Below are 27,510 nucleotides of genomic sequence, written 5' to 3'. Positions count from 1 at the left end.
GAAACTTATATACGTGCACCATTTCATCCATACCACGTGAGTAAATAACTAAATTTATTCATAAACAAAGCATATATAAACAAATTTAAAGTAGCATTATATTAATTTTAAAAGTGTTGTATAAAATATATATAAATTTAACACTTGCCATATTACAACTTTATAAGCACTATTGATGTTTTCATGTTTAACTTGTAAATATATATAAATTTTATTTCCTGCTACTAAATTAATTAAAATTAATTGTTGAGATGGTGAACTCGAATGTTGAGCCTTCTAAGCCAAATGGAATGGAGAATCATGTGGAAGACATCAAAACGTTTAGGAGGCCAATTAACCTCAAAATGTCTCCGAACCTCAACTCCTCTCCTCTGCAGAATCTCGTACTGCGTCTGAGGAATATCCGTCAAGATTTTCTTGAGGTTAGGGATATCCTCCACCGGAATAATAACCGCGAACGCCGACCAGTTCAACACGTCACTGAACGGCGGCACGTAGCCGCGTTTTATAAGCACGGGGACGCAACCCATGTACAGCGCTTCCACCATTCTTGGACTGGCAACCTCGTACCCACTGGGACATAAGCAGTACTTGCTTTTCCTCATCATTCCGTGGTACGACACGTTCTTGGGAAGATAGCTGTGGATTTTAATGTCTTCGTCTTTGTTCTCCCAATGCTGCAAGAGAATTGGCCGGACCGGGCCGTGAAGCCCTCCGGCGTAGAAGACCAGCACCGGACGCTCTGTCGGCGGCGGGCCGCCGATCAAGCCGTCTGTTGTGCCGTCAGGGAGGTTGATTTCTGGGATGGACACGTCTTTCTTGGGGTTGAATCTTTCTGAGGTGTTGGCATTGCACAATGCTCTGATTGCATACTTTTGTAGATCTGGAATCGAACCTGATATTTCTGGCCCCTATATATATATATATATTCCAAAATTATGTAATTTCAAAATGGTTGAAAAATGCAATTTTTATGTTCTTATGATCTTCTGCAGCTAGTTAGAATCATAAGGTTGAACTTTTGTGGTCACTCAAAAAGAAATTTCTAACAGATTAAAAAAGATAAGTTAAATAAAGCTGCATATATACTGCACTGACCCAATCATGGCAAGAAAGCATGAAATGATCGGCGCCGAGGGTGCGATTCCAGAAGGGGTATTTCCGAGCAATAGACTGGACATAGTCCAAGGCAGTTCTCTTCATCGGACTCCAATCATGGGAGTTGGCGACATAAATCATTTTACTCAGAACAGTAACGCTGAAAGGAAGGAAGAAAACGTGGGCACTGTCTGGATCTGTGGTTCGAAACTGGCTAAAATCCATGGCATGGATGAAATGACCTTCGATTGCGTATATGCTCTTGCAGGGACCGTAGTGAGCCACCGGCGGCTGTCCATCCTCGTACACATACACCTTCAATGTTTTCTCCATTTCCACATAGCTCCTGCATTTCATTACACCACTTTTTTAAGGATTAAGGTTTTTTTTTTTGGTGTAACCAGGATTTATACCTTTAGACACAGTGACTAATCACTAGTTGAATTGTGGACACCTCTTTTAAGTGAGACAACTGACCTGGAGATTTAATGTTGTTTTATACCCAAAACCAAGGATCGAACCCTTAACCTTTGGTTAATGATTGAAGTTCCACTCAATCGCACCCCCAAGTTAAGGGATTAAGGAATTGATATACACGAGGCAACCCCAGCCATGGCTAGGCGGTTAATTACTTAGTAACCACATGGCTGGAAGTTCGACTTCCAACAGGAGTCCAGACTTCTCGAGTAATGACTACTGTTTCTCTAGTCATTCTCGAAGCCCAGACTTATATCACAAAAGTTAGATTTAATTTGCACCAAATAACTCTCGAGACCTTAACTAGATCTACCACAAAAGGATGGAGTAGATGTGGAATTGTAAATTATATTACCTGTGAAAGGATGAGGCATTCCAGTATATTGAACCAGAAGGGATGTAGTGTTCATCACTGTGAAGCTGGTTTCCTCTCAAGATTGAAGATCGGGCTTGGGCCAGACCAGATTCCAGTATCTCTAACTTTGTATAACTTTTTGCACCATAGACAGCAAGAGTTTTCAGATAAGGAAAAGTGAACACCCAACTCTTATTAGGGGCACGGAAAACCAGAAAAGCAGACAGCAGAACAAAAGGAACCATGAACAACCATAGAAGCTTCGTTGTCGGAAAGGATGTCCGTGTGGGATACATTGTGGCCTGGATTGATTTGCCCTTCTGTACCTGGAATCTTCTCATGCAAAATGGAAATCTTATAAAGCTTTATTGAAGAAGAGCCGTAAGGGATTTGCCAGCGTGAGAAATTTCTTGCTATAGTCCAATGCAGACTGATAGCTTACCACCCGAGCCCTCATGCAAAAGGGAAGGTTTATAAAGCTCAATAGAGGACTGCACCCAATCCGCTTTAAGTATATTATATAAGTAAATAATGTTTTAAAATATAATATAAAAAAATAATAGTTTAATTTCAATTTACCACATGTGAAATTGTACCATAATTTTTATCTGTAAAAACCTCAATTCGATCAAATCGAACCATTGTGACTTTTTATGCTGTAGTGGTTTAATTTTTGTCAATATATATACATTCTGGCATGTTCTTGACATTTACGAAAACAACCGAACCAACTCATAAAGAAAATTACAACGTTGTACGATAATGATTTATGTTGTATTTTATGTATTTCCATACGACAATACAGTTCAGAAAATGATTTGCATAGTATGCATGTGAGCATTGAACCCAGAGAGAGAAAATGAGAAGAGAAATCTGTGTAATCTCCAATATAATGTACCACATGATTACACGTCAACTCCTCCGTCTCCTCGTACCGTACCATGTTAATTAAGCGACAACAGTGTATATATGTACATATAGATTATTATGAGTATAATGATAGAATCTTTACTCTTTTCTCCCATCTCTTTCTCTCTTGATAATAAAATTTCTTCCAAATCTTTTCTTTTATTTTGCTCATAATATAATTTTTTTTTGAGCGCTACTAGCTCTATTAGGTTGTAAACCTACTGAACACAAAAAGCTAATAACGCCGCCACTAAGACTTGAACTTACAACCTTCTAAATAAAAGTCCAACCCGGGTACCATTAGACCACATAGTCCTCGTAAGTAATTAAATATATAAGTTATCCTGATTGGTAACTTTTACAAATACACGTGTTGGAATTTAACATGTGGTGTCAGAATAGGGTTATATGCAAGACAAATATGTCATCGTCTGGGCCTGAATCCAATCCCCAAACTCATCACATAGCTGCATGATATACACCATATATATATATATATATATATATATATATATATATATATATATATATATATATATTGTATATACACCCAAACCCTTTTAAATATCAATGAGAATCCAAGACTCAAACTTTGTTTTGATTTGATTGGATGGAGGAAGATGAAATGACATTGATGATTGTAAATGACCATCTTATCCTCACCAACCCCACATAAGTGACATAACTTAAGTGGCCAAGACCCTTAGCTAAAGTTATCAAAATAGACTCAAATAGATCTAACCTGTCGGGCCCACCCTTGAATGGACTGGGTTTGGAAAAATACGACCCGTTAAAATCATGTAAACTTGGTCCGATTCGCCCATATATGGGCTAGTCCGTTTTGACAGCTTTAATTGAATTAGCAACTATGACAACTCAAAAAATAATAGTTCCATTCCAGTAAGGGTTTATTACTAAATTGTTAAAAATATCAAATAATGGCTCTCCAAGAAGACCCCCCTCCGGCCTCCCCCTAGCTCCGCTGATTATCTTTTCTTAACTTGAATTAATACCCAGTGTTGACTCTGTTGAGCTTCTAGGTTGGATTTGGTTCCTTTCTCAAATCAAAATTTCGATTCTTTGGTTTCAGGCTTTCAGCCTGTTCGATTATGGTCTGGAAGATTAAAAAATAAAAATAAAGACCAATAATAGGCCTTGCAGTAAACAGGCTGCTAGTAGAGAATGTTGGCTCAAATCCAAAGTGGACTTGGGCCTTGGCCTGGTGTTATATATATTTCTTTAAAAGGAAGCTAAGTGGCCAGCCCAGTTTCAATTCTAATATTTTTTTTTTGAGTGACAAGGAAAATTCGTAGTCATTATCATTGGGTAAATTCCACTTTTGTGTAATAATTCATAAATTACTCAAGAGAATTAAGCTACACTAGAAAGACCATATGTCTTTATTTGATTCATGTGTGATGTGGTAAATACGGTCGTTCCCACAAATACATATGAATAGAAAGATCGGATTGTATGTGAATCTTTTATTCGTCTGTTTTTTAGTTTAAGTGGTCGAGCTCGGGAAAAGTGACCCACAAAGGGCCCCGAGCTGCCAATGATTATGTGGAAACTGCCCCAAAAAGTCCTTTCTCCCATCATTATATGTGGTACTTATAGGGGTAATGGAGACACATGTCGGACTCTCGGCATGCCTAACACGTGTCGTGCATGCAGTCAGTGAGCCCAGTGACGGTGTAGTGACACCCACCTGTCGCGATGTTCCTAACTTGCCACCAAGCCGTTGTGGCCGGATCGAGGTCAAGAATCTAGGTTTATTCTCCAAGTGAACTTGATCGGATCGATCGTCCCGACCTAAATATAGGTCGAGATGGATCCTTCTAGGCGGGGCGAAAATGACTACTAGTTAAGCATTTGCTTGGTTTTCACACTTAGGTTGGGTCGGTCACAGTTGAGAAAGGTTCCCAATCAATGTATTCATAAGTTTGAACCTCAAACTTAAGAGGTTATCATCAGTCATCACTACTCTGTCCTGCAGATTGGTAGAAGAAGTAAATTAAATTTAAAATGTTTCTTAACTAACTTACAAATATCTAATTAATACTTATACATTACTGCCTACAACAAAACCAAATTCATACCTTTAATGTTTTTTGTCCTCGGATTAATTCATATGAAAGCCCACATAATGAATGTAAATTGCTATCCTTAATTAATGAAGTGTAGGACAACGTCGGTCTCACCATGACACGGTGATTTGAAAAAACCTTCCAAAACTTCTGCTTCAATAATTCCTTTTCAATAGAAAAGTTGCTTGGTTTATTGTTTGCAACCTAACCCAAAACATCCAAAATTAAAATTACATCATAACTTGTTTGATGAAAAACTTGTCTTAATGTTTGTTTGTGGCGTCGATCTGTGGTTAAGCACTTAGGCATGCCAGCAAAGTGGGAATTGAAATATATACGACTTCATTAAATAGCGACAATGTTTATTGCTTAAAAACAAAAATAAAAACTAAACGTTACAACAATTATAAACACCTTTTTTTTTAGTCACTATTGGGGTGGGAGCCCCCTCACCATTCCTGGAGCTGTGTGCTCCATTTTTTAGTTATTCAAACACTATTCTCATTTGATCTCACATACACATATGAGCATAATTCAAGCGTGAAGAATATTTCTATGAAATAAATAAATCAATAAAAAAAATCACCCAAAGAACGCAACGTTGATACGATATGATGATATATAATGCAGTAGTACTAATTCCAAAACTTCTATTTCAATTGATCCTTTTCAATAACAAAATTCGTGTTCAATTTTAATTTTTCCAGAAATTAAATTTAAAGTTACATCATTCCTTCTCTGATTACAAACAACTTGTCTTTACGTTTGTCCATGCATGGCGTCTGCGGGCATGCGTCTAGGCTGCTGTTCATCATACGTTGTAGATGTCGATTTTATGGTATTTTTGCATGAAGAGTGTTGTTTTAATTTTCTTTTGGTACAATATTTTGCATGAAGAACCATGCTCGGAAATAGAAACCTATACCCTAGCTCGTCCCCCACCCCCACCCCAAAAATATAATATCTATGAAAATAAATTTTTTAGAATATTTGATAAACTAGTTCAAAATATAAGGATCACATATATAGTAAAAATAGACAAAGATTAGAAGGCTAAGTCTAGCATCTATCATCTACGACAGTGAATGCAAGTATAAAAAAATAAAGTTGGATATTTGTTACTAAGCTAGTTATAAGTTTTGACATAGTAATTAATAAACATTTGATGTGACTGACAATTAGTATCAGAATAAGTTGGACGGGTATTGTGAGGTTTCATAGGCTTGGAAGGCATGTTTATGCATGTATGATGAGTTCTATCTTCACTTCAACTAGGGACATTCTACAATCTATGGTACAACCCCACTCGAATAAATTAAGACATTACACTTACTCCAACTCGCTAGGGTCTTGAATTGGCCTATTCTCATATAAATATATGGAGACTATCTCAATATCTGTATACTATCGATGTATCCGGGCATGGTTGTACCACGTCCTTGGCCCAATTCGATCTCACTTCTGGGCTCCTTGCATCATTTATTACAAGAAATTAATAAAATTTACAGGTATTTAATTTGTAAATATTTAAGTTTTTTCTTGTAACGGCTAGCATGCTACTCCACCTATTAATATGTTATATGTCCAACCCAAATCCAAGAAAATATATATGGAACCATAAGATATTATATATTCTCCTTGTTCTACCTTAGCTGAGTATTCATATATACTTAATTTCACTTTGAGTATTTCAAAAAGGGGTGTAATTTAGACAATCCAAAATGAAAGAGAATTTGAAGCCGTCGCCGCCATCATCATCATCATCTACGAGGTTGTTGTGGATGATGTCGCCATTGATTCTGGTTTGCATGCTGGTGGCTCTGGGGAGTTCAATGAATTCTTCTGGTTTGGTTCTCGCCGCCAGAAATTTTCCATGGAGTTGGAGTCCTTTTATTCTTGGCCGGAAGTCAAAGTTTCAGGCAACAATCATCACCGGAAAGTTCAGTAATCTGGAGAGGCTTGAAGCTAAAATGGGGATGGCTAGAGCTGCAATAAGAGATGCTTTGCATGGAAAGCGAAAGCTGGATGACCCTGATTATGTTCCGGCTGGCCCAGTTTATTGGAATGCCAATGTTTTCCACAGGTAACACAAATCTTAATCACTTTAGTACTTTCAAATAATGTACATTCAATACTTAAATAATGTATATTTAATATATTAAACATGTATCTTTTATTCATGGTCCACAGAATAATTTGACAAATACGATGTTATCAACTTGTCTTTGTATTTATTAAGATTTTAAAATGTTTTGTTGCCAACACCTTCTAGGTTAGATCCATTGCATAGAGATCTTTCTATCAATTTATATCTCCTATGTATGATTTGTAGTGTATTACATAAGAGTAAGGTTTATTCAGTTATGAGTTTCCTTAGTCATCTAAAAAATATTTTAAAACATTACCCTGTTTGGTAAAATAGTTATTGTTTGACTTGGTTAAAAAATCAATATAAGTGTTTGGTTAATTAACTTTTTGTAATTCCAAAACATTAAAATTTAAAATGCTATTCAAAGCAGTTCTTTTTAGAAAAGAAATTATACCAAACAGCTATCAGCTCACAGCTAATTTACCAAACACATTTCTACAATCAGTTAATGTTATCAACTAATTATATCCTCTAATTAACTCAATCAGCTGCTAATCACTATCACTAAAAAGTTTTACTTTATGAAAGTATACTTATCATTTTCCTTTTCGTTTCGATCCACCAGGAGTTACTTGGAAATGGAAAAGCAATTGAAAGTATATGTATATGAAGAGGGACAAAAGCCCATTTTTCACACCGGACCATGCAAGAACATTTATTCAACGGAAGGAAATTTCATTCACCGAATAGAGAAATCAAAATTCCGCACAAGAGATGCTGAGAAGGCACACATTTACTTCTTGCCGGTCACCGTTGCCGGAATAGTGCGGACGATCTACGAGAGGAACTTAAGTGAACCATGGCGTCCGATGAAACTGACCGTCAGCGACTACGTTAATCTTGTAGCACAAAAGTATCCTTACTGGAATCGAAGCCTGGGAGCTGATCACTTCATGCTTTCATGCCATGATTGGGTAAGTAAATACGGAGTATCAAAGTTTGCAGGTATTATATAAAAGTAAGATTAATTTATCTATATAGTTTGCAGGTATTATATAAAAGTAAGATTAATTTATCATGCCACACTCTTAAGTAATGGGGGTAATTTTCATCGTCACAAAACTGTAGATTTATCTCGTCATAAAAAATGATATAAGTCTGCAGTTTTGTGACGATGTTATAAAGCCCAAAACATCGTCAGCCTTCGAACTTTAGTTAAAAAGTCAACTAGTCTTCCAACTTTTTAAAGGTGCAATTACACCAATCAATAATTTATTTTGATGCAATAAAGTCCAAAAATCAATAAATGACATGTTATCCCAGGTTATTAAGGATCTGTCTACCCTCCTACAAAAATTTCAGGTAAAAAAGTGACCAGCGATCGGTCGTCGATAACGGAGAAGGTCGCCTTCTTCTCTTCAGAGAAGGTGACCTTCTGCGTGACCGTCGACCTCGCCGATCACTTTTTTACCTGAAATTTCTGCCCGAGGGTGGTCGGATCCCTATTGACTTATAATAACAGGTTATTTACCGGTTCTTAGATTCATTGCATCAAAATGAATTGTTGATGGGTGTAATTGCAATTTTAAAAAGTTTAGAGATTAAAAGTTTGATGACTTATCATTTTTGGAGCCCTTATGGCCTTATTGGCATGTAAAGTTGTAATTCAGGCAAGATTGAACGGTGCAGGGGCCTGAAATTTCAAAGGCCGTTCCTGAGCTATTCAAGAACTCAATACGAGCATTGTGCAATGCGAATACTTCAGAAGGATTTAAGCCCTCAAAAGACGTGTCAATCCCGGAGATCCATCTTCCGGACGGTACAATGCGAGGCCTACTCGGCGATCCCTCTCCGGCAAACCGATCGATTTTGGTTTTCTTCGCCGGAGGGCTTCACGGCCCGATAAGGCCAATACTCCTACAACATTGGGAAAACAAAGACGAAGACGTTCAAGTTCATAAGTATCTCCCCAGTGGCGTTTCGTACTATGATTTGTTAAGGAAGAGCAAGTTCTGCATATGCCCTAGCGGCTACGAGGTTGCCAGTCCGAGAATGGTGGAGGCGCTTTACACGGGTTGTGTCCCTGTGCTCATTAAGAACCATTACGTCGCGCCGTTCAGCGACGTTCTGAATTGGAAGTCGTTTTCCGTTGAGATTCCGGTGGCAGACATCCCGAACTTGAAGAAGATCCTGTCGGGAATATCCGAGAGTGAGTATCTGAGTTTGCAGAGGATGGGGTCGTTAGCCAGACGGCATTTTGAGGTTAATTTCCCTCCGAAGAGGTACGATGTTTTCCACATGATTCTTCACTCTGCATGGCTCCGGCGACTCAATTTCCGGCTATATGGGGTTGAGAATGTTTGATATGTGCCTGAGATCTGCCTAAACATGGCACCACTGTATTTCTTCTGTTTAATTGTACGTTGTAATTGAAAATGCTACAACTTCTGTCTCAGTTTGTGTGTTGAATAAGAGATGTAATTTGAGTTTTAAACTTTTAATTATGTCAGAAATGTTAAAAAGGTTCATCTATTACTCAAGTACTCAATTAATTTCTTGGTCAAAAATAAGAGCTAATTTGATACATACACTTTCTAAAACTCTGACGGTCCATATTAAGCTGGCATGGAAATTAAATTTAAAAAAAAAAAATTTGTTGACATGAAATTTATTAAGGCTATAAATTAAAACCAAGCAAACCCTATCAGTATGTTCTTCATCTTCCACTTCTTTCTTCTTCGTCTTCTCAAACCCACCTTCGACTTCTTTCTTCCGCTTCGTTTTCTCAAAATCGTATCAGCTTCGTTCGTCTTCTTGGTTTGAAATGTATTCATATTTGGCTTCATCAGGTGCATGAAACAACTTGGAGTATGAGCCTGCGATGATTGAAAGTCTAAATTTGCACAACTCACGATTCTAGGAGGAAATTTTTTGGTTATCAACTATGGATCGGAAGGTGTGAATATGTATATTATTTTTACATTGGTGTAATTTTTGGAATCACTCATTTAGTAGATGTGTTTGAAATCTTTTCAAAAGAGATACAGGTGAGTTTTTTTGTTTTGTTTTGTTTTGTTTTTTTTTTTTAAAGCCAAATTTCATCTACTAGAGAACAAAATGAGAATGATGCATTTGTAATTAAAGTTTTTGTTTTAGCCACCTCATGTAGAATTATTATATTGGAGTGATGCCACGCCACCGAAAAGTAGAAAATTTACTTTTTCGGTGGATTGAAGCCATTTCAAGAAAGTATTATTTGTTGGATGCCATGTGTAAAAAAATATTTTACCAGCCACATCAGTTTAATTATACACCATGTCATCAAAACATGATGGAACCTGAAAAAATGATAAATGCAGGAATTTTAAAAGTTTATGTATCAAATAATAAGTTCTTATTTTAAACTTTAAGAGTTTAATTGAGCACTTGTGAGTTGTAAATATGCTTATTTGACCCTTCTACCTTTAATTATTTTTTAACTTCGTATATCAATCAAAGTCTAGATCAATCCATGAATAGTAAAGTTGATGAATATTTGCACATGAATTGGTCATACTTTTTAATATATTTTTTTTACATAAAAATATTTCGAATTTAATTATTATTAAATAAATATAAAAAATACATAAAATTGAGTTACCCATAGACCATAACTGACTGACTCAGATCAAGAAAGTCATACATAAATTTGAAGCTTCATATTTGTTAGGTCAAAAGTACGAAATATTAGAGCACATTATTTATTAATGTTTTTTTTTCTTCTCTCTTAAAAAAACTATAATTAAGAGAAGAAAAAACCTTTATTAGGATTGTGTCGGTAGGTTGGGTCCAATTGGGGAGTCCTTGTTACGTTGATGTATCCCCAATCCAAGACTCCAAACAATACGTTCATTAGGCACGTTATTGATAGTTGCATTAATGTGACAGCTGGTAGTTACTAGCACCCTTTGATTGTTACACTTCTTATAATTATTATATTCATTATAAATATTTATAATAAGCCATTCATATGTTTATCTTCTCTCCTCTCCATATATAGTACATATATAATTAAATTTATTGATATCAAATACAAACATTTGTCAAAAAATCGAGTTTTTTTTTTTATAGTTTATATTGAACATTATTATACAATTAAATGAATTAATTAACAAATTAAAAAACAACACAAATATTTTTGAATTACAATACTATTAGTGATGTCAAATGAACTATATTGTGCCAACTTGAGCCATACGATTATTTTTGTTCTCCTAAAATCTTGCAGGTGGCCGGAATGCATAGACAATACACAAGTGGATAGAGTGCATGGTTTGCTATTACTACTGGGTGGATATAGAAATGGAGAAATGAGTGTATTTTTGCACAATTTAATATGATATAATATAATATAAAACTAGGCATTATAAATGGGGAGAGCTCTAACTAGAGATATGTATGAGTTTGGACCAACCAAACACAACCCACATTAAATGAATAGTGCCTAGCACAATCTCCTATATACTAAATCGTGTCATGTTGCATTAAAAAAAAAAAAACGTGTCATATTAATCCAAATACATACAGTAACTTGGGTTGTGCTTAGATTTTTTTATTATATTACAAAGAAAGGGGATATCCATACACAATCTATGCCTACTAAGAGGATCGAACCTCAAACCTCACACATAAGGAACTAACCAGATATCAGTGGACCACAAACCACTTGATCGAAATGTGCTTAGATTAAGAGTTGTTATAACATGGACAAGGGTCCATCAAGATGGATATTGGTCCTAAATGACGTATAAATTATGTATTTTTAGTATTGGAATTGTGAACTTTTAGAATATAAATTGCGTTTTTAAGTCAAAACACATAACAAATGTAGAAGAAAATTTGTAAATACAATACATGATCATCAAATCATAATTTGTTAATATTGTGTGACTGTAATATTTGAAAGGAACTTGTGAATACAAAACAAGGTAATCAATTATATATATGTTAACATTGTGTGTTCGTAGTATACAAATTGTGAGTTTTTAAAAAGTAAATTATGAACATTTAATATGTAAACAGTGAACATTTGGACCTGAGTCCACATAATAATTTGCTTTAAATTAACCCATATTGACCTAACTCACATCACCATATCTAATCTAAATATAATATATTATAACATATGCATTATGGAAACTTTCTAACTTTAATTTAATAATAATCTTATCAAGAAAAAAACCAATGCAAGAATGATTATTACATAACAATACTTAGACAACCAACAATCACATATAAACAAATTCAAAATGATTACATAACATATTACATCATTGCAGCAACACTCTTGCGAGAATTACTTTAATTATTCAAATAGGATTCAACTCAAATTCAATTGGATTAATTAACTTCGAATGTCATGATGTTTCTTGGATGTCGTGAACTTCAATGTTGAGTCTTCTAAGCCAAATCGAATGAAGAACCATGTGAAATACATCGTACCGTTTCGGAGGAAAGTTCACTTCAAAATGTCTCCTAACTTGAATCCCCTTCTCCTGCATGCTCAAATATTTCTCCTGAGGTATACTCAACAGAATCTTCTTAAGATTCGGAATCTCCTTCACCGGAATATCCACCGCAAACGTGTCCCAGTCCAAGACATCCGCGAACGGCTTCGCGTAATGGTCCTTTATCAGCACGGGAACGCATCCCATGTACATCGCCTCCACCATCCTCGGACTAGCAACCTCGTACCCACTGGGACAGATGCAGTATTTGCTCTTTCGGACCATCCCATAATACGACACGTTCTTCGGAAGATACTCGTGAATCTCCACTTCCGGATCCTTGTTTTCCCACGTCTCCATCATCACTTGTCGGATGTAGCCGTGAATCCCTCCGGCGTAAAACACCAGCACGGAACGGTTCGACGGTGGCGGCCCTCCGATCAACCCGTCCATGTTTCCTTGAGGAAGATAGATCTCCGGCAACGACACGTCTATTGCAGGCTTGAACCCTTCCGATGTATTCGCGTTACACATCACCCTGATCGAGTTCTTGAATAGTTTCGGAGTGCCGTGGGAAATTGTCGGCGCCTGCAATCCCGTAAATAAACCTAGTTAACAAAATCAGACACATAATACAACCTTAATCATTCTTAGTTTGAGTCACTCAACTATAACGCACAATCTAGGCTACAGCCTAGGGAGACGGGTTTACCTAATACACACTCTTAGATAGATCAGAGACAACAAAAATAGGATGTTTTTAAGGTTCATAGGTTAATACCCAATCGTGACAAGCGAGCATGAAATGATCATAGCCGAGGCTTCGGTTCCAGTATGGGTACTTTGTAGAGATGCCATTTATGTAGTCTCTAGCGGTTTTTTGTATAGGCGGCCATTCATGGGCGTCACGTACGAAGACAAAGTGAACGAGTGAATAGGAACTGAAGGGGAGGAAAAAGACATGAGCTTTTTCTGGGTTTTTGGTACGAAATTTGCTGATCTCAAGCTGATGAATGAGGATTCCTTCAATGCCCAGAATTCCCTGACTGAAACTGTAATGAAACACCGGCGGTTCACCTTCTTCATATATGAATATCTTGAACCGTTTTTCCATTTCCAGGTAGCTCCTGAAACCAATGAAAAAAACACCTCAATTTTATCACCAAAATCCATTCATCTTCCAATAATGCAACGCTAAAGAACTGTGGCATAAGAAACTATCAATTTAGACTTTTAACGAGACAGAATTACCTGTGAAATGCGTGGGGATTCCGATAAATTGGACCATGAGGAACATAGTCCGGGTCTTCCAGAATTCGATTTTCAGTTTGAGCTTGTCTGATTGCAGCTCTAACTCGTGCCAGACCAGCTTCAACTCTCTCTAAATTGGTTAACTTTTTCATTGCATCCTAAATCCACCAAAAAAATTAGCAAAATTAAGTTTGAGAAATTTAATCATATGCATGTTAATGGCAAAAAAATATGGTAAAATATACTCATAAAAACAAGTATATTTCATGAGAAAACTTATGATAAAATTGACATGGAAAAGATGGGGGATACCGGATGAGAAGAGGGTAGTTGATAAAAGGGCATAGAAAAACCCCGCAGCCATGGATGGGTTTCAGAGGAAAAAACTGATTCAAAACCGCTAGAACTGTGAAGGGCATAAAACGCTGACACCAAAATCAACGGCACTGCGATTATGCACAGAACTCCTGAGGAAGATCCCCACCGTGCAAACATTCTGTTCCTTAACTCCATTTTTGTTCCTTTTACGTAGTACTATGTTTTTGAGTATGTGCTCTATCTTCTCTGATCTCTGGTTTACTCTTCTGATCGATCTTCACTTTGGCAGTGCCAGTTTGAGAGGAAAACTCCCGTCTTAATCAGCACGTTTTGGGTAGATTTTTTTCTTTCTTTCTTTTTTGATGTGATTTCAGTTTTGCCTTTTCTGAGTAAGTTTACATACAATAAACCACTTAATCTTGCCACTCAAGTTTTGGGAGCTTTGGGCAACATTGTCAAGTTGATTAGTCAAATTCAACTCCCTATTCAAATTGTCTATTGGCCTTCTCAATATGGCCAACTTATTAGCCTTCTCCTTTTAAACGGAACAACTTAATAATCTTCTTGATTTGAATCAATAAGCACTACTGGAAATTCTGAAATTTCCGACCACCTGAAAATGATCTTAAATCAAGTAGAAAGTCTTGTTCCGACCACTTTTGGTATCCGGAAAAACCTTTGTTGCTATTTCCGACCACTTTTTGAACTTTTTAGTATCAACTTAATTTAAGATCATTTTCAGGTGGTCGGAAATTTCAGAATTTCCAGTAGTGAAGTTATCAAAAACCTTACTAATTTACTTTTTTAATATGTGATTCTTTATGATTAGAGTTACAATACCAATTTCACTCAAAATGTACACTTGAATTACCATTTTGGGGGGTTCTCTTATCCACAAATATAGTAAAAGAAGTTGAATGAACAAAGTTCATAATAAAAGAGAAAACTGGCCAGGAGTGAGAGCAAAACAACACAGCCGACAACACCACAAGAAATTTTATGTTTTATTTTATGGGTTTATTCATTTTGTTGATTTGTTGAAATTACATATATAGGTTTGGGCCCGACCTATGCTATCAGATGACATAAAATCTCTCATTTTAGACTTTAGAGTAACATATGTATCAATGGGCTAAGCCCATTGGGTTTGGCTTGTTAAAAATTAAATAGTCCAAGAAATAAAAGAGAATAAGGTTGTAGACAACTCGAAAAAAACAGATTAAACAACTTGGTAGGACTATTGTGGCAAATTATATTATGCACCACGGTGCATAATCGATTATGCACCGCGCGTCTTTTTTTTTTTTAAATGAAAATTAACAGTGTTTATTTTCGTCGTTTCGCACCTTTTTGTAAAAAGTAACTCTCTTATTCAGTGTCATTTTGTATACACTGCAGTTTCAGTTGAACACAACTACAGTTTCATTTCGATATAACTATAGTTTCATTCGATATTTATAGACTCAAATATGTGAAAATGTTATTTAATTTTATTTTATATACACTATAGTTTTATTAAAACACAACTACATGATCATTTTGATATAATTACAGCTTCATTGTACAATATACACGCAAATATGTGAAATGTTATTCAGTTTCAGTTTATATACACTGCAGTTTCATTTCACTATAACTATAGTATCATTTTGATATAACTGCACTGTCGGTTTGGATATACTGTAGTGTCAGTTGGTGTTTAATACACCAAACAAACGGACTCCGTTAACTCTAACGGCGGGCCGTTTCTTTACTTAAAGAAACGGCGCCGTATATGGGCCGCGGTGCATAATCAATTATGCACCGCGGTCTATAATATAACAACTGGACTATTGTTTGGGAGCTGTTTAATTACTTGGAGTACTTGATATGCTAAGTGCTAACACCATTGATTTTTTTAGGTGACGAGGAAAAACTAGGCAATAATCACTACCTAAGGGTATGTATTGAATGGATAAATGTCACTTGTATGCAATAGCTCGTAAATCACACTGAAATATAAATTATTAAATTACACTATAAAGACTCTGTGTGACTTGATTGATCAAAAGAGTGTTGACAAAAATTGAATTCCATGATTATCTAAGTATAATAATCATGTTTCCCCATTTCACCACTCCTTTCAGGACAACACCGTGTTGAAATGACATATTTCATTACAAAAAGGGAGAATAATTTGGCACTTGTGGACACTGGCGGATCCAGAAAACTTTTTCAGCTGGGGCGAAATGCATTAAAACAAAAGAGATAGTTTGATAAAAAATAAAACACTTAAAAGTATAGCCATAAATATTGTTGGATGTGGACGAAAAATAAAACACATCAAAGCTTTATAAAAATATTAATAACAAAATATGAAACATAATTAGTTTGATAAAATAATTCGAATAAAAAACACATTTAGACACATCTCAAATAAAAGAAAGTTATATAGATGTGTGTAAATCTCACAATTAATTAATATTTAAAAGTCATAAATAAATTGTGTTAACACATACATTGCATTCGAACGCTAACCTCTCAGGATTTGAATCTTAGCCACTACAAAAATAAGACACATGCCTTGATACTTGATCTAATCATCTCTTGTTAACTTTTATCTATTTTGTTATACTTATAACAAAACTTGTACTATATATACATATATACATACAATGGTTATATATGGGGTGGAGGTGGGGAGAGGGAGGGCAGCTGCCCATGGTGGATCTGCCCCTGCTTGTGGATGATCTTTTCCATTTCATCTTCTTCTCCATTTCCCCTCTCAACAATGGTAGAAAACAGAAAAATAAAGGCTAGCTATTTTCAACCATTTATGTCAAGATTTTATTTGAGGATAATAAGAAAAATACTTTTAAAACTGTTTGTGATCCATTTCCTTTTCTAAATCAGTAATGCTACCACATCAATACAGAATACAAATGGAGTAAATTGGCAAAATCAGAAATTCTAAGTTATACAAAAAAGAGTAAAAAATGAAAGTGTGTAGTATATATTACTCTTTCAAAAATATATTCATGAGAGAATTGAATTAAAATATATGCATTTTCAAAAAAAAAAAAAAAAGAATTAAAATATATGCATATACATGCAAATATATCCAAAAGGATCAAAAGCATGTCATAATATCATATTTCCCATCTCCCATACCTAACCACAGGTACAAACATATTCATGACTAAATAATGTCTTTCATCCAAGAATAAAGACACAATTAGAGAAATTAGTTTCTATTAATTAATAAATCATACAACAAAGTAATATATTTCACATTACAAGGACAACTAGCTTCGGGGCGATTCTTTTCGATGAGGAAGATTGTTTCAAAGTTGTCACCAGTGGCCCCATTAGTTGTGCTCATGACCCACATTTAGCCGAAGTTATTGCTCGCAAAGAGGCGGTATCCTAACTAAAGAACCTGAATCACCACAAAATCTGTTTGAAATATTACTGTCTCAATGTCATAGTGGCCATACCCAAACGAAGCGGTGACCTTTTTTTTTTTTTTTTTTTTTTTTGTGACTCTTTTATTTGATTCTTTTCAGAATGTTATTTGTGATTTTGTTCCTCGTTCACCACCAGTTGGCCCATACTCTGCCTAGGGACATTAGCTCTTAGTCTGTACGTCTTACTTGGGAGTATACCCTCCCGGATTATCTTCTTCAGTTCTTAAATTAATCATATGATAGTTTTCAACAATTTTCTTTTACTGCTCAGTTTATTCTATAAGACAGGAGGAAAACAATTAACAAGAGAAGTAGATTTGCAATAGCTTCCAAAACTTCGTTCTGTTTTCAACTCATCAATCAATGCCAAGATTCCTTACCAGAAAAGCCAAAATAAAATTCATTTCTAGAAAGTACACACAAACCTTTCTGATTAAGACAGGAAGTTTTAATTTTCTCCGAATTTGCAGTGTCCAAGGGAAATGAGTTAACCAGAGAGAAGAAAATAAAAATAATGGATATTTGGAACAGAGTTTCTTCATGGTGGGAAACATCATCGTCTTCCACAAAAGTTTCGTGTATTATCGTACTGCCGTTGATCTTGGTGTATGGGTCTCTTGCCGGTCACAATTTTAGCGGTTCTGATTTCTCAATTTCTCATGAAAACCAGACAGGGCTGGGTTTTTCTCTGCCCTCTGCATCAAATGTTTCAACCACTTCTGACCTTGGTAACTCTTCCATGGAAGCTGCAGAGCCTCAAAAGCCAGTAAGACTCCATTTCTTTTGTGAAACTTCGTATTTCGATTATTTTATGTTGTGGATATGGTTAAAATTCTCAAATTTTCCTTAATTTTGTGGGGTATTAAGGAGGAAGACAACCTGGATATAACCAGAAAGGAGCCTGAAGTTTCAACTTCTACAAACAGTAGCCTGCAGAACTCCCATAAGGTTTCGGAAACTGCCAATGTACTGAAAAAGTTGAGCAATTTGGAGAGGGTTGAAGCCGGTCTCTCACGAGTTAGAGCTGCAATTAGAGAAGCCAAAACCGGGAATCAAATGTTTGAGGAACCTGACTATGTTCCTAGTGGTCCGATCTACAGGAATCCCAGGACATTTCACAGGTAATATTATCCCAGCTTTATTATTTTACTTGTCTACAAAAGACGAAATTCTTGTCCCAAGAATTATGAAAAAATTGACCACATTTTAGTTCAAATATAACCAGACACTATAGTTCAAATATAACCAGACGAAATTCTTGCCCCAACAATCTGCTATCCAGAAACCAATCGAGCTACTGATGGGGACAACTTAATTTCTTTACTCAAATAGTCATTTGATATCACTGCAAGAATGGTTAGTTGAAAAAGACAGAACATTTTGTGTTTTTGGTAATGATTCCAGGAGCTATTTGGAGATGGAAAAACGGTTCAGAATATTCATTTATGAAGAAGGTGAGCCGCCGGTGTTTCATTACAGCTCCAGTCTGGGAATTCTGGGGATTGAAGGAATCCTCATTCATCAGCTTGAGATCAGCAAATTTATCACCAAAGATCCAGAAAAAGCTCACGTCTTTTTCCTCCCATTCAGTGTGTATTCAATTGTTCACAACGTCTTTGTGCGCGAATCTCATCTATGGCGGCCAATGCAAAACACGGCTCTCGACTACGTAGATGGAATCTCTAGAAAACATCCTTATTGGAACCGAAGCCTCGGATATGACCATTTCATGCTCGCCTGTCATGATTGGGTATGTATATATAGACCTTAACAACATCTTATTCGTTATCCTGTTTGGGGACAGGACAAGAAAATTATGGTTTTTTGTGGGTACGAGATTTACGTGGAAATTAAATTGATTATTGTAGGCTCCGACAATTTCCTATGCCATTCCAAAGCTGTTCAAGAACTCGATAAGGGTGTTGTGTAACGCGAATACATCGGAAGGATTCAAGCCTTCCAAAGACGTGTCGTTGCCGGAAATCTATCTTCCACAAGGAAACATGGACGGCCTGATCGGAGGGCCGTCGCCGTCGAAGCGCTCCGTGCTGGTGTTTTACGCCGGAGGAATCCACGGCTACATCAGACAAGTGCTGATGGAGACCTGGGAAAACAAGGATCCAGAAGTGGAGATCCACGAGTATCTCCCCAAGAAAGTGTCGTATTATGGGATGATCCGAAAGAGCAAGTACTGCATCTGTCCCAGCGGGTACGAGGTTGCTAGTCCGAGGATGGTGGAGGCGCTGTATATGGGATGTGTTCCTGTGCTGATAAAAGACCATTACGCGAAGCCGTTCGCGGATGTCTTGAATTGGGACACGTTTGCGGTGGATATTCCGGTGAAGGAGATTCCGAATCTGAAGAAGATTCTGTTGAGTATACCTCAGAGGAAATATATAAGGATGCAGAGGAGGGGCATTCAAGTTAGGAAGCATTTTGAAGTGAACTTTCCCCCGAAACGGTACGATGTTTTTCACATGATTCTTCATTCCATCTGGCTCAGAAGACTCAACATTCAAGTTCATGACACACAAGGACCATCATGATGATCTGCATTTCTTGTTACATTGTATACATTCTTAGGGAAAAATGATCAATGTCTTAATGTTATTTATCCATTCCATTTTATTAAACTTGCCCACAAAATGTAAAATCTCTTGCCCCAGAATCCCATACTCCCGCGGGTATATAAGATTGGGATAAATCACGATGATTCAATAGTCCATTAGGTGGACCAGGTGGTCACAAAAAACAACCCTGCTGTTACCAAAATCCTACCTCCTTGCTTACAATCAGTCAACTAAAAACCAACTGAGCTATGTGCGAGCTCGATCATACCCACTTATAAACTTTTTTTTTTTTTTTTTTTTGTAAATAAAAGAATCAAAATTAATCCAATTATAGTCCATTAAACTAAGCTAGCTAGGCATAAAATTTAGTAAAATAATTAATTAAAACTCATATTTAAAATTGGTCTTGGTAGGTGTAGCTAGTCAATGAGGAGGGATTGTCATCATATATATATATTCATATAGAATTAGGGATGGCAATGTGCCCCGTCCCCGACGGGGATCTCCGATCCCCGCCCCGATGAATACGGGGATGGGAAAAATTTTCGGGAAATGGGGATGGGGACGGGGAATATGTGTGATTCCCCGTCGGAAACGGGGACGGGGACGGGGATACCCATCCTCGCCCCGCCCTCGAATAATTATATGTATATATACTGGCATATAATTATGTAATGAACTATATATATATATATATATATATATATATATATATATATATATATATATAATTAACATAATGTCGCCACTAGCAGTAATGCACTGTAATATACATCCCATTTATATATGTAATGAACTATATATATAATTAACACAATGTTGCTACTGGCCGTAATGCACTATACAAGTATACAACATATACATGTAGTATATTATACCAGTAATGCACTATACAACATATACATGCAGCATACTATATATATATATATATATATATATATATATATATATATATATATATATATACACTTAGCATTTTAATTTTTGAAATTATTATTTAGTTTTTAAAATTTTTATTATTAAAAATTATAATTATTTAACATTTTGACTCGAAATTGACGGGGAATGGAGAATCCCCGTCCCCGCCTAATTCCCCGCGGAGACGGGGACGTGGAATATTTCCAAATCCCCGCCGGGGACGGAGACGGGAATGAGAATGGGGACGAGGTAGCGGGAATGGGGACGGGGTGTATACTCCTGCCCCCGCCCCGCCCCATTGCCATCCCTATATAGAATTAGTAAGAATTGTTTTTAGATTAGTTTTTAACTTCCAAAGTAACGTTACAAAAGCTTTGACGCCATGGGCAGCTACTTGGCAGGGCAGTTGGCATACATGCCAGCAGCCACTTGGGAATTTGGGAACAACACACGAAAACTGGACCACATCTTACATACGATTTCATACTGTACTAAATACTCCGCACGGTTTTGACTAAAACACTAAAATATTTCTTTATTAATATAATTACACCTTAGCCCCTGCCCCCTAGGCCCTAGAGCAGTAGAGCTTCACGGACTAAACTCTAATTAAAGTATTGATGGAGGTAATTTTTTAGGGTTTATTGTTCTTGAATTTTGACACAAAAATAATTGATAAATAGTTGTTAGATTTTTTTTTTTTTGAGAACAATAGTTGTTAGATGATAGTTGCTAGTTGATTAAATTAATGGGTTTAATTATAATTGTCAAAAACAATATATTGGGGTGTTTGGTAAATAGTTGTTAGCTGATTGAGTTAGTGGGTTTAAATATAGTTGATAACATTAGCTGATTGTAAAAAAGTGTTTGGTGAATTAACTATTATATTATAGATGATTACATACAAAAATGACTTAAAAAACTGATCGAAAAAGTTACTTTGAATAACTTTTTAAATTTTAACATTTTTAAACAATAATATAAGTTATTACAAAAAAACTAATTAATCAAACATTTATATTGGTCAAACAATTAATAATGGTCAAATAAGTTAAAATTACCTGATAAACTAACTTTGTTACCGAAGAGAACCAATATATATATTTTTAAATTTTAGCTTTTTGAACAATAATATAAGTTATTACACAAAACTAATTAATCAAACATTTATATTGATCAAATAGTTAATAATAGTCAAATAAGTTAAAATTGCCCGATAAACTAACTTTGTTACCGAAAAATGAGAAATTAATGATCAAATATAGGAAGTTGGAAAAGATGAAACTTTGACACACAATAACTTTTGTTCCGTGTTATCAACCAACTGAATTATGCTCGAGTTTATTGAATGAGATGACAAATCGCCATGGAGTATACAAAGCACTGAAGACAGCCAGCATAAGTTACACCTTTTTTCCTTTGACAAAACAAATACTACTTACCCCAACAAATATATGGAACACAGATACTACATACGTAGACATGATCGAACCAACTAACATATATTCCATTTTCCATTTTTCCCTGCACAGTAAACGTACACAAGAAAGCAAAGCACTCTATATATCTATATATATGTAGTCATTTCAATTCTCAAGTATCTTCAATGCCATGAAGCCGGACATTCAATCGCCTAAGCCACGCAGAGTGAAGAATCATGTGAGTAACATCGTACCTCTTCGGAGGCAAATTCACCTCGAAATGTCGTCTGGCTATCAACCCTCTTCTCTGCAATCTTATGTACCTTCTCTGCGATATTCCGGTGAGGATTTTCTTCAGGTTTGGGATGTCCTCCACCGGGACTTCGACGGAGAACGACTTCCAGTTCAAGACGTCGCTGAAAGGCGCGACGTAGTGGTCCTTGATGAGCACAGGGACACAGCCTGTGTAAAGAGCTTCCACCATTCTTGGACTGGCAACCTCGTACCCACTGGGACATATGCAGAACTTGGTCTTCCTCAGCATTTCATAGTACGAGATGCCCTTGGGGAGGTACCTATGAACTTGAACGTCGTTGTCTTTGTTCTCCCAATGCTCTAGGAGGATTGGCCTTATGGGACCGTGAAGCCCTCCGGCAAAGAAAGCCAGGATTGAGCGGCGTGATGGCGAGGGGCCGCCGATCAGGCCGTGCATTGTACCTCCGGGAAGAAGGATCTCGGGGATCGAGACATCCTTAGACGGCTTAAACCCTTCTGAGGTATTCGCATTGCACAATGCTCGGATCGAGTTCTTGAATAGCTCAGGAACAGCCTTGGAAATCTCAGGCCCCTGCAACAATCTTTCCAGAATTAAATTGGTCGGTTGAATTGCAAGCTCACTACTGGAAATTATGGAATTTCTGACCACCTGAAAGTGATTTTAGATCAAGTCGAAAGCCTTGTTCCGGCCACTTTTGGTATCCGGAAAAACCTTTGTTATGTTGCTATTTCCGACCACTTTTTGCTTTTGACTTGATTTAAGATTACTTTCAGGTGGTCGGAAATTCAATAATTTCCAGTAGTGGCTATTGATGAAGTTGTGATATATATATACTTACCCAATCATGGCATGCAAGCATGAAATGATCAGCTCCGAGGCTTCGATTCCAGTAAGCATACTTTCCAGCAACAAGATTAATGTAATCGCTGACTGTCTGTTTCATCGGAAGCCAATGTTCTTTGTTGTGCACACTTCTGTCATAAACAAAGTGCACTATTGCTGTTATACTGATTGGAAGGAAGAAAACGTGGGCTTTCTCTGGATCTCTCGTGCGAAATGGCGAAGTCTCCATATGGTAAATGAAGTTGCCTTCACTTGCATAAATGCTTTTGCAAGGCCCGTTGTGAAAAACCGGGGGTTCTCCCTCTTCATACACAAATATCTTGAACTGCTTCTCCATTTCCAAGTAACTCCTGCTTTTCCATTACGAGATCAGATCAGACAAACACTGGAAACAACGTTAAGTAAATTGAAGTATATATATCTCAGTACAACGTTGTTTTAATTTAGTGGATGATATATAACCTGTGGAAAACATTTGCATTCCAGTAGACCGGGCCAGTGGGAACATAGTCATGGTCGTCTGTTTGGTTTATCCCATGAACAGCTGCTCTTATTGCAGCTCTAGCTTTTCCCAGATTAGCTTCCAGCCTTTCCAGATTCCTGAACTTCCTTTTGATTGTTACTTGTAGAGGAGTCCCGGTTTCGTTGGATGATGAAATTATGCTGGGTATACTCGATGAGATATTCAAATTTTCTTCCTTTTGTATATCCTGTTAGACACAATTAACACGGTATCAATAGTACATTCTATTGTGCAGACAGTGCCAAATGTGTACAAGGAATCTGCCCACTTTGGGCATAATGGTTCGAACATTGCATTGATCTCAATCTTCTCTCAAATACTGTCTATTGAACATAGTTACTAGTTGGTCAATAGTATAGCATTGGTAGTTGGTACAACAAAATATACAGTTAATTGTGTACTAATACTAACAATATGAGTTATTGGAGTATAGTAATATATGGTATACATGATTGTAACGAATTTTCTTTGCCTGGCCAAACTCACCAAGAAAAGAACAGATTTGTAAACAGAAAGGAGTCTCGCTCCCCTTCACTTTTTCCCGTTCTTCCTCGGGAATTGCCTAATACAGCTAGTATTACCAGATGGTCACATGCAGTTCTTTCCGTGTGGGACTATATACGTGTGGGCACATATATATATATTTACAGCCGACTAACTACCTACGCTACTTTTGGCATCCTTAAACTCGTGCTTCTGTTGAAGATAGAGACAACCTACGACCCACATTGTGTACTTCAATTTACCCACATTATTGTTACCCAGGTAGATTATCATAACTAATTGCTCAAATCAAGAATGCTAATATGGGTAGATACCAAGGCAATTAGCCACATTGTGTTCTAAACCTTAAAAACGCCTTTATTAAGAGATAAAGACCCATCATTTACTACAGAAAATTTTATACTCGATCCTAGTAAAAGTTGAGTCAAAATTTTTAATCATTAATACAGCGATAATTAAGGCAATTAAAGGCAAGCGAAGGAAATAGAGAGAAAAATACAAAATTAGAAGTAAAAAATAAGAAAACCTTACAGGCTGTTGTATTTCTTGAGATTCAAAGTGGAGTGGTGAAGTAGAGCTGTTAATACTAGAATTATAAGCTAATATCTTTCCACCGCCACCGTTGTCCGGCGGTACCACCGACGGAAAAGTTGACGGCGGCTGGGTAGAACTATCATTCGGCGGCGGCGGCGGCGGCGGAGAACCGGGAATTTGATTATCACGAGCAAGAAAAGGACCCCAACTCCAGGGATAATAGCTGTCAGCAAAAACCCAAGTGGAAGAAGCCTTGGAACTCCCCAAAGCCAGCACCAAACCGACCAGAATCAGTAACGGCGCCGTAATCCACAACAACCTCGTAGACGACGAGGACGAGGAAGACGATTTCCACACTCTTTTCTTCAACCCCTCCATCATTTTCATATTTCCAAATCAGCCCCCTCACCTCTTCCAATACCCATCAAAGTGAAACTCCTCAGTTTGCATATATGATCGAATTAAAGACGAGACCGAGTATATTTAAGGGTGGTGGGGGTGGGGTGAAGGGCAGTGTGGGAAGAGCTAGAATTGGTGAGAAATGGTGGCCACATCACAGGCACGACAAGCGTCACCTTGTATAGGCCTCTATTTCCGAGTTCTGCATGCAAAAATACCATTCTTTTTTCTTTAATTTTTTCTTCCTTTTTATATTACCTCTCTTTCCCGTTTTGCCCCTCCTCCGTTTCTCCGCTCTTATTACCCGCTGCTGACGCAACAACACGTCTTCGTCTTCCCTTTTTCGCCACCCTCCCCGCGGCCCCGCCTACACATATATTTATATTTACCGTTTACTCCCTTGGAGTGTTTGGTAATTTATGTTAAAAGTTATATTAAGACAAGAAAATACCATTTTTATTATTAGATGACTAAATTTGTTGTCACTTAACCTTTACCAAATTTAATTGCCACATAACTAGTGCCAAATATAATTGTCACTTAACCATTACGAAACCTAATTGTCACAAGTTAGATGGTATATGCAAGGGGCGTTTGGCAAAATTATATTGGATTTTTTGGTGAATATCATATATATTAGATGACTATATCTATTGTCACTTAACCATTACCAAATTTAATTCTCACACAATCAATACTCAACATTTCATTTATTTAATTGCTTCGTATTAAAATTGTTAATTATATATACATCGAGAGCATAATAGGTACACTAAGCTAATTAGCTAACAAAAAGCGTAGATAGTTCTAAGTTGATATTCATATTTTCGAGATCCCATCGAATTGGTTGCGTTAGACGATAATTTTTTGTAAGCAAAATAATTAACTGAAAGTATGATTGGTTCATTTTCGGTTGATTTTGATTGGTCAGTAAAATATTATTTTTCAAGTATGTTTGGGATATGATTGGTAAATTTGATTTTCGGTAACCAAAATAACTAATTGAAATCCAATAAGTTCATTTTGGTTAGTTTCGATTAGTCATTAAGAAGAAAATTTTCATATTTGGATGGTTATGAATTTGAATTCTTGTCAACACATTTTCAATTAAATTTACCATACATTTTTATTTGATTTGCAGACTATTATATAGAAATAAGATTTACTTAATTACTGCATACACCGAGTAAGTAGTGATTGTACGTGGGCAAGTTTCTCTCGTTTGAAAAAATGTTAAAAAATTCAATTGTTAGTACTATGTTATGCTGGTGCTCTATCCTATACTATGATTATGAATACGAGGATTTTGGACACCTACGAAGATGGCTAAACCATCCCATTAATAAGAAAATGACTATGACAACGATTTATTTAGTAAATTATGTGAAATTGTGAATTATATTGTCCTCTGATCTGATATTGATTTGTATACATCATACATGTGGATTATATATTTATATTCCGATATGAAAAATGTTAGATTGGAGGCTTAATTAAATTTCATAGCTGAATTAGTCATTATGTTCGACGGTGGAAACCCTGAATATACCCAAAAAAACTTCATAGCTGAATTGGAGGCTTAATAGGCATGAATTTGATTTTGATCATTATATATACTAAGAAATGAATAGTTATATATACAGGTTGGAGGGTAATAATCATTCGTTTTCCTATTTAGTCTTTACATATTTGACGGTGTTTCAAATAAATCTAAACAATTTTTTTTTGTAGATAATATTGTTGATTCTCCATGGTCTAAATATCTGATAGATTTAATTAATCTGAGTGGTCTGAATTATCAAATTCAATAATTAAAGAAAATATCAAATGAATAATAAAGACGGGTAATGTAATAGAAAAATAAGTGATACTAGTCTCGGAGATAAAATATTGTATTTATCCGTAGTGTAAAGCTATTAATTACAAAAGGAGTAGCTTGTGTTTAGACAAAGTAGATGAAGATGTCCTAATCAAGACAAATAGATAGCTATTTTATACTAATAAG

The 27,510-nt window shown here is 36.3% G+C and overlaps 5 protein-coding genes across 6 annotated transcripts; 2 read left to right on the top strand and 3 right to left on the bottom strand.

The window, feature by feature from the left end:
- Positions 1–114: 114 nt before the first annotated feature.
- LOC109182171 (probable glycosyltransferase At5g03795) lies at positions 115–2,294 on the bottom strand. Its single transcript, XM_019332259.1, has 3 exons — positions 1,931–2,294; positions 1,099–1,444; positions 115–911 (listed from the first exon to the last, which is right to left on the bottom strand). Exons 1-3 carry the CDS (start codon positions 2,269–2,271, stop codon positions 240–242), a joined length of 1,359 nt encoding a protein of 452 aa, XP_019187804.1. The 5' UTR covers positions 2,272–2,294; the 3' UTR covers positions 115–239.
- A 4,241-nt stretch (positions 2,295–6,535) lies between these two features.
- On the top strand, positions 6,536–9,512 carry LOC109182169 (probable glycosyltransferase At5g03795). Its single transcript, XM_019332257.1, has 3 exons — positions 6,536–7,009; positions 7,641–7,989; positions 8,705–9,512. Exons 1-3 carry the CDS (start codon positions 6,648–6,650, stop codon positions 9,377–9,379), a joined length of 1,386 nt encoding a protein of 461 aa, XP_019187802.1. The 5' UTR covers positions 6,536–6,647; the 3' UTR covers positions 9,380–9,512.
- Positions 9,513–12,220: 2,708 nt separating this feature from the next.
- On the bottom strand, positions 12,221–14,451 carry LOC109182170 (probable glycosyltransferase At5g03795). Its single transcript, XM_019332258.1, has 4 exons — positions 14,065–14,451; positions 13,753–13,910; positions 13,283–13,628; positions 12,221–13,089 (listed from the first exon to the last, which is right to left on the bottom strand). Exons 1-4 carry the CDS (start codon positions 14,263–14,265, stop codon positions 12,412–12,414), a joined length of 1,383 nt encoding a protein of 460 aa, XP_019187803.1. The 5' UTR covers positions 14,266–14,451; the 3' UTR covers positions 12,221–12,411.
- A 3,481-nt stretch (positions 14,452–17,932) lies between these two features.
- LOC109182168 (probable glycosyltransferase At5g03795) lies at positions 17,933–20,149 on the top strand. 2 transcript variants are annotated; one of them, XM_019332255.1, is made up of 4 exons: positions 17,933–18,282; positions 18,384–18,637; positions 18,891–19,266; positions 19,385–20,149. In XM_019332255.1, exons 1-4 carry the CDS (start codon positions 18,031–18,033, stop codon positions 20,060–20,062), a joined length of 1,560 nt encoding a protein of 519 aa, XP_019187800.1. In that variant the 5' UTR covers positions 17,933–18,030; the 3' UTR covers positions 20,063–20,149. The 2 variants fall into 2 exon arrangements, with proteins under 2 accessions (XP_019187800.1, XP_019187801.1); XM_019332256.1 differs by having other exon boundaries at positions 17,935–18,282; positions 18,921–19,266.
- A 2,168-nt stretch (positions 20,150–22,317) lies between these two features.
- LOC109182167 (probable glycosyltransferase At5g03795) lies at positions 22,318–25,757 on the bottom strand. The gene is made up of 4 exons (XM_019332254.1): positions 25,104–25,757; positions 24,008–24,255; positions 23,541–23,895; positions 22,318–23,272 (listed from the first exon to the last, which is right to left on the bottom strand). The coding sequence occupies exons 1-4, from the start codon at positions 25,491–25,493 to the stop codon at positions 22,598–22,600; spliced, it is 1,668 nt and encodes a 555-aa protein (XP_019187799.1). The 5' UTR covers positions 25,494–25,757; the 3' UTR covers positions 22,318–22,597.
- Positions 25,758–27,510: the final 1,753 nt, after the last annotated feature.

Source organism: Ipomoea nil, unplaced genomic scaffold (genome assembly GCF_001879475.1).
Source record: "Ipomoea nil cultivar Tokyo-kokei standard unplaced genomic scaffold, Asagao_1.1 scaffold1043, whole genome shotgun sequence".
Classification (NCBI taxonomy): Eukaryota; Viridiplantae; Streptophyta; class Magnoliopsida; order Solanales; family Convolvulaceae; genus Ipomoea; species Ipomoea nil.
This window is presented reverse-complemented; position numbering and strand designations above follow the sequence as displayed.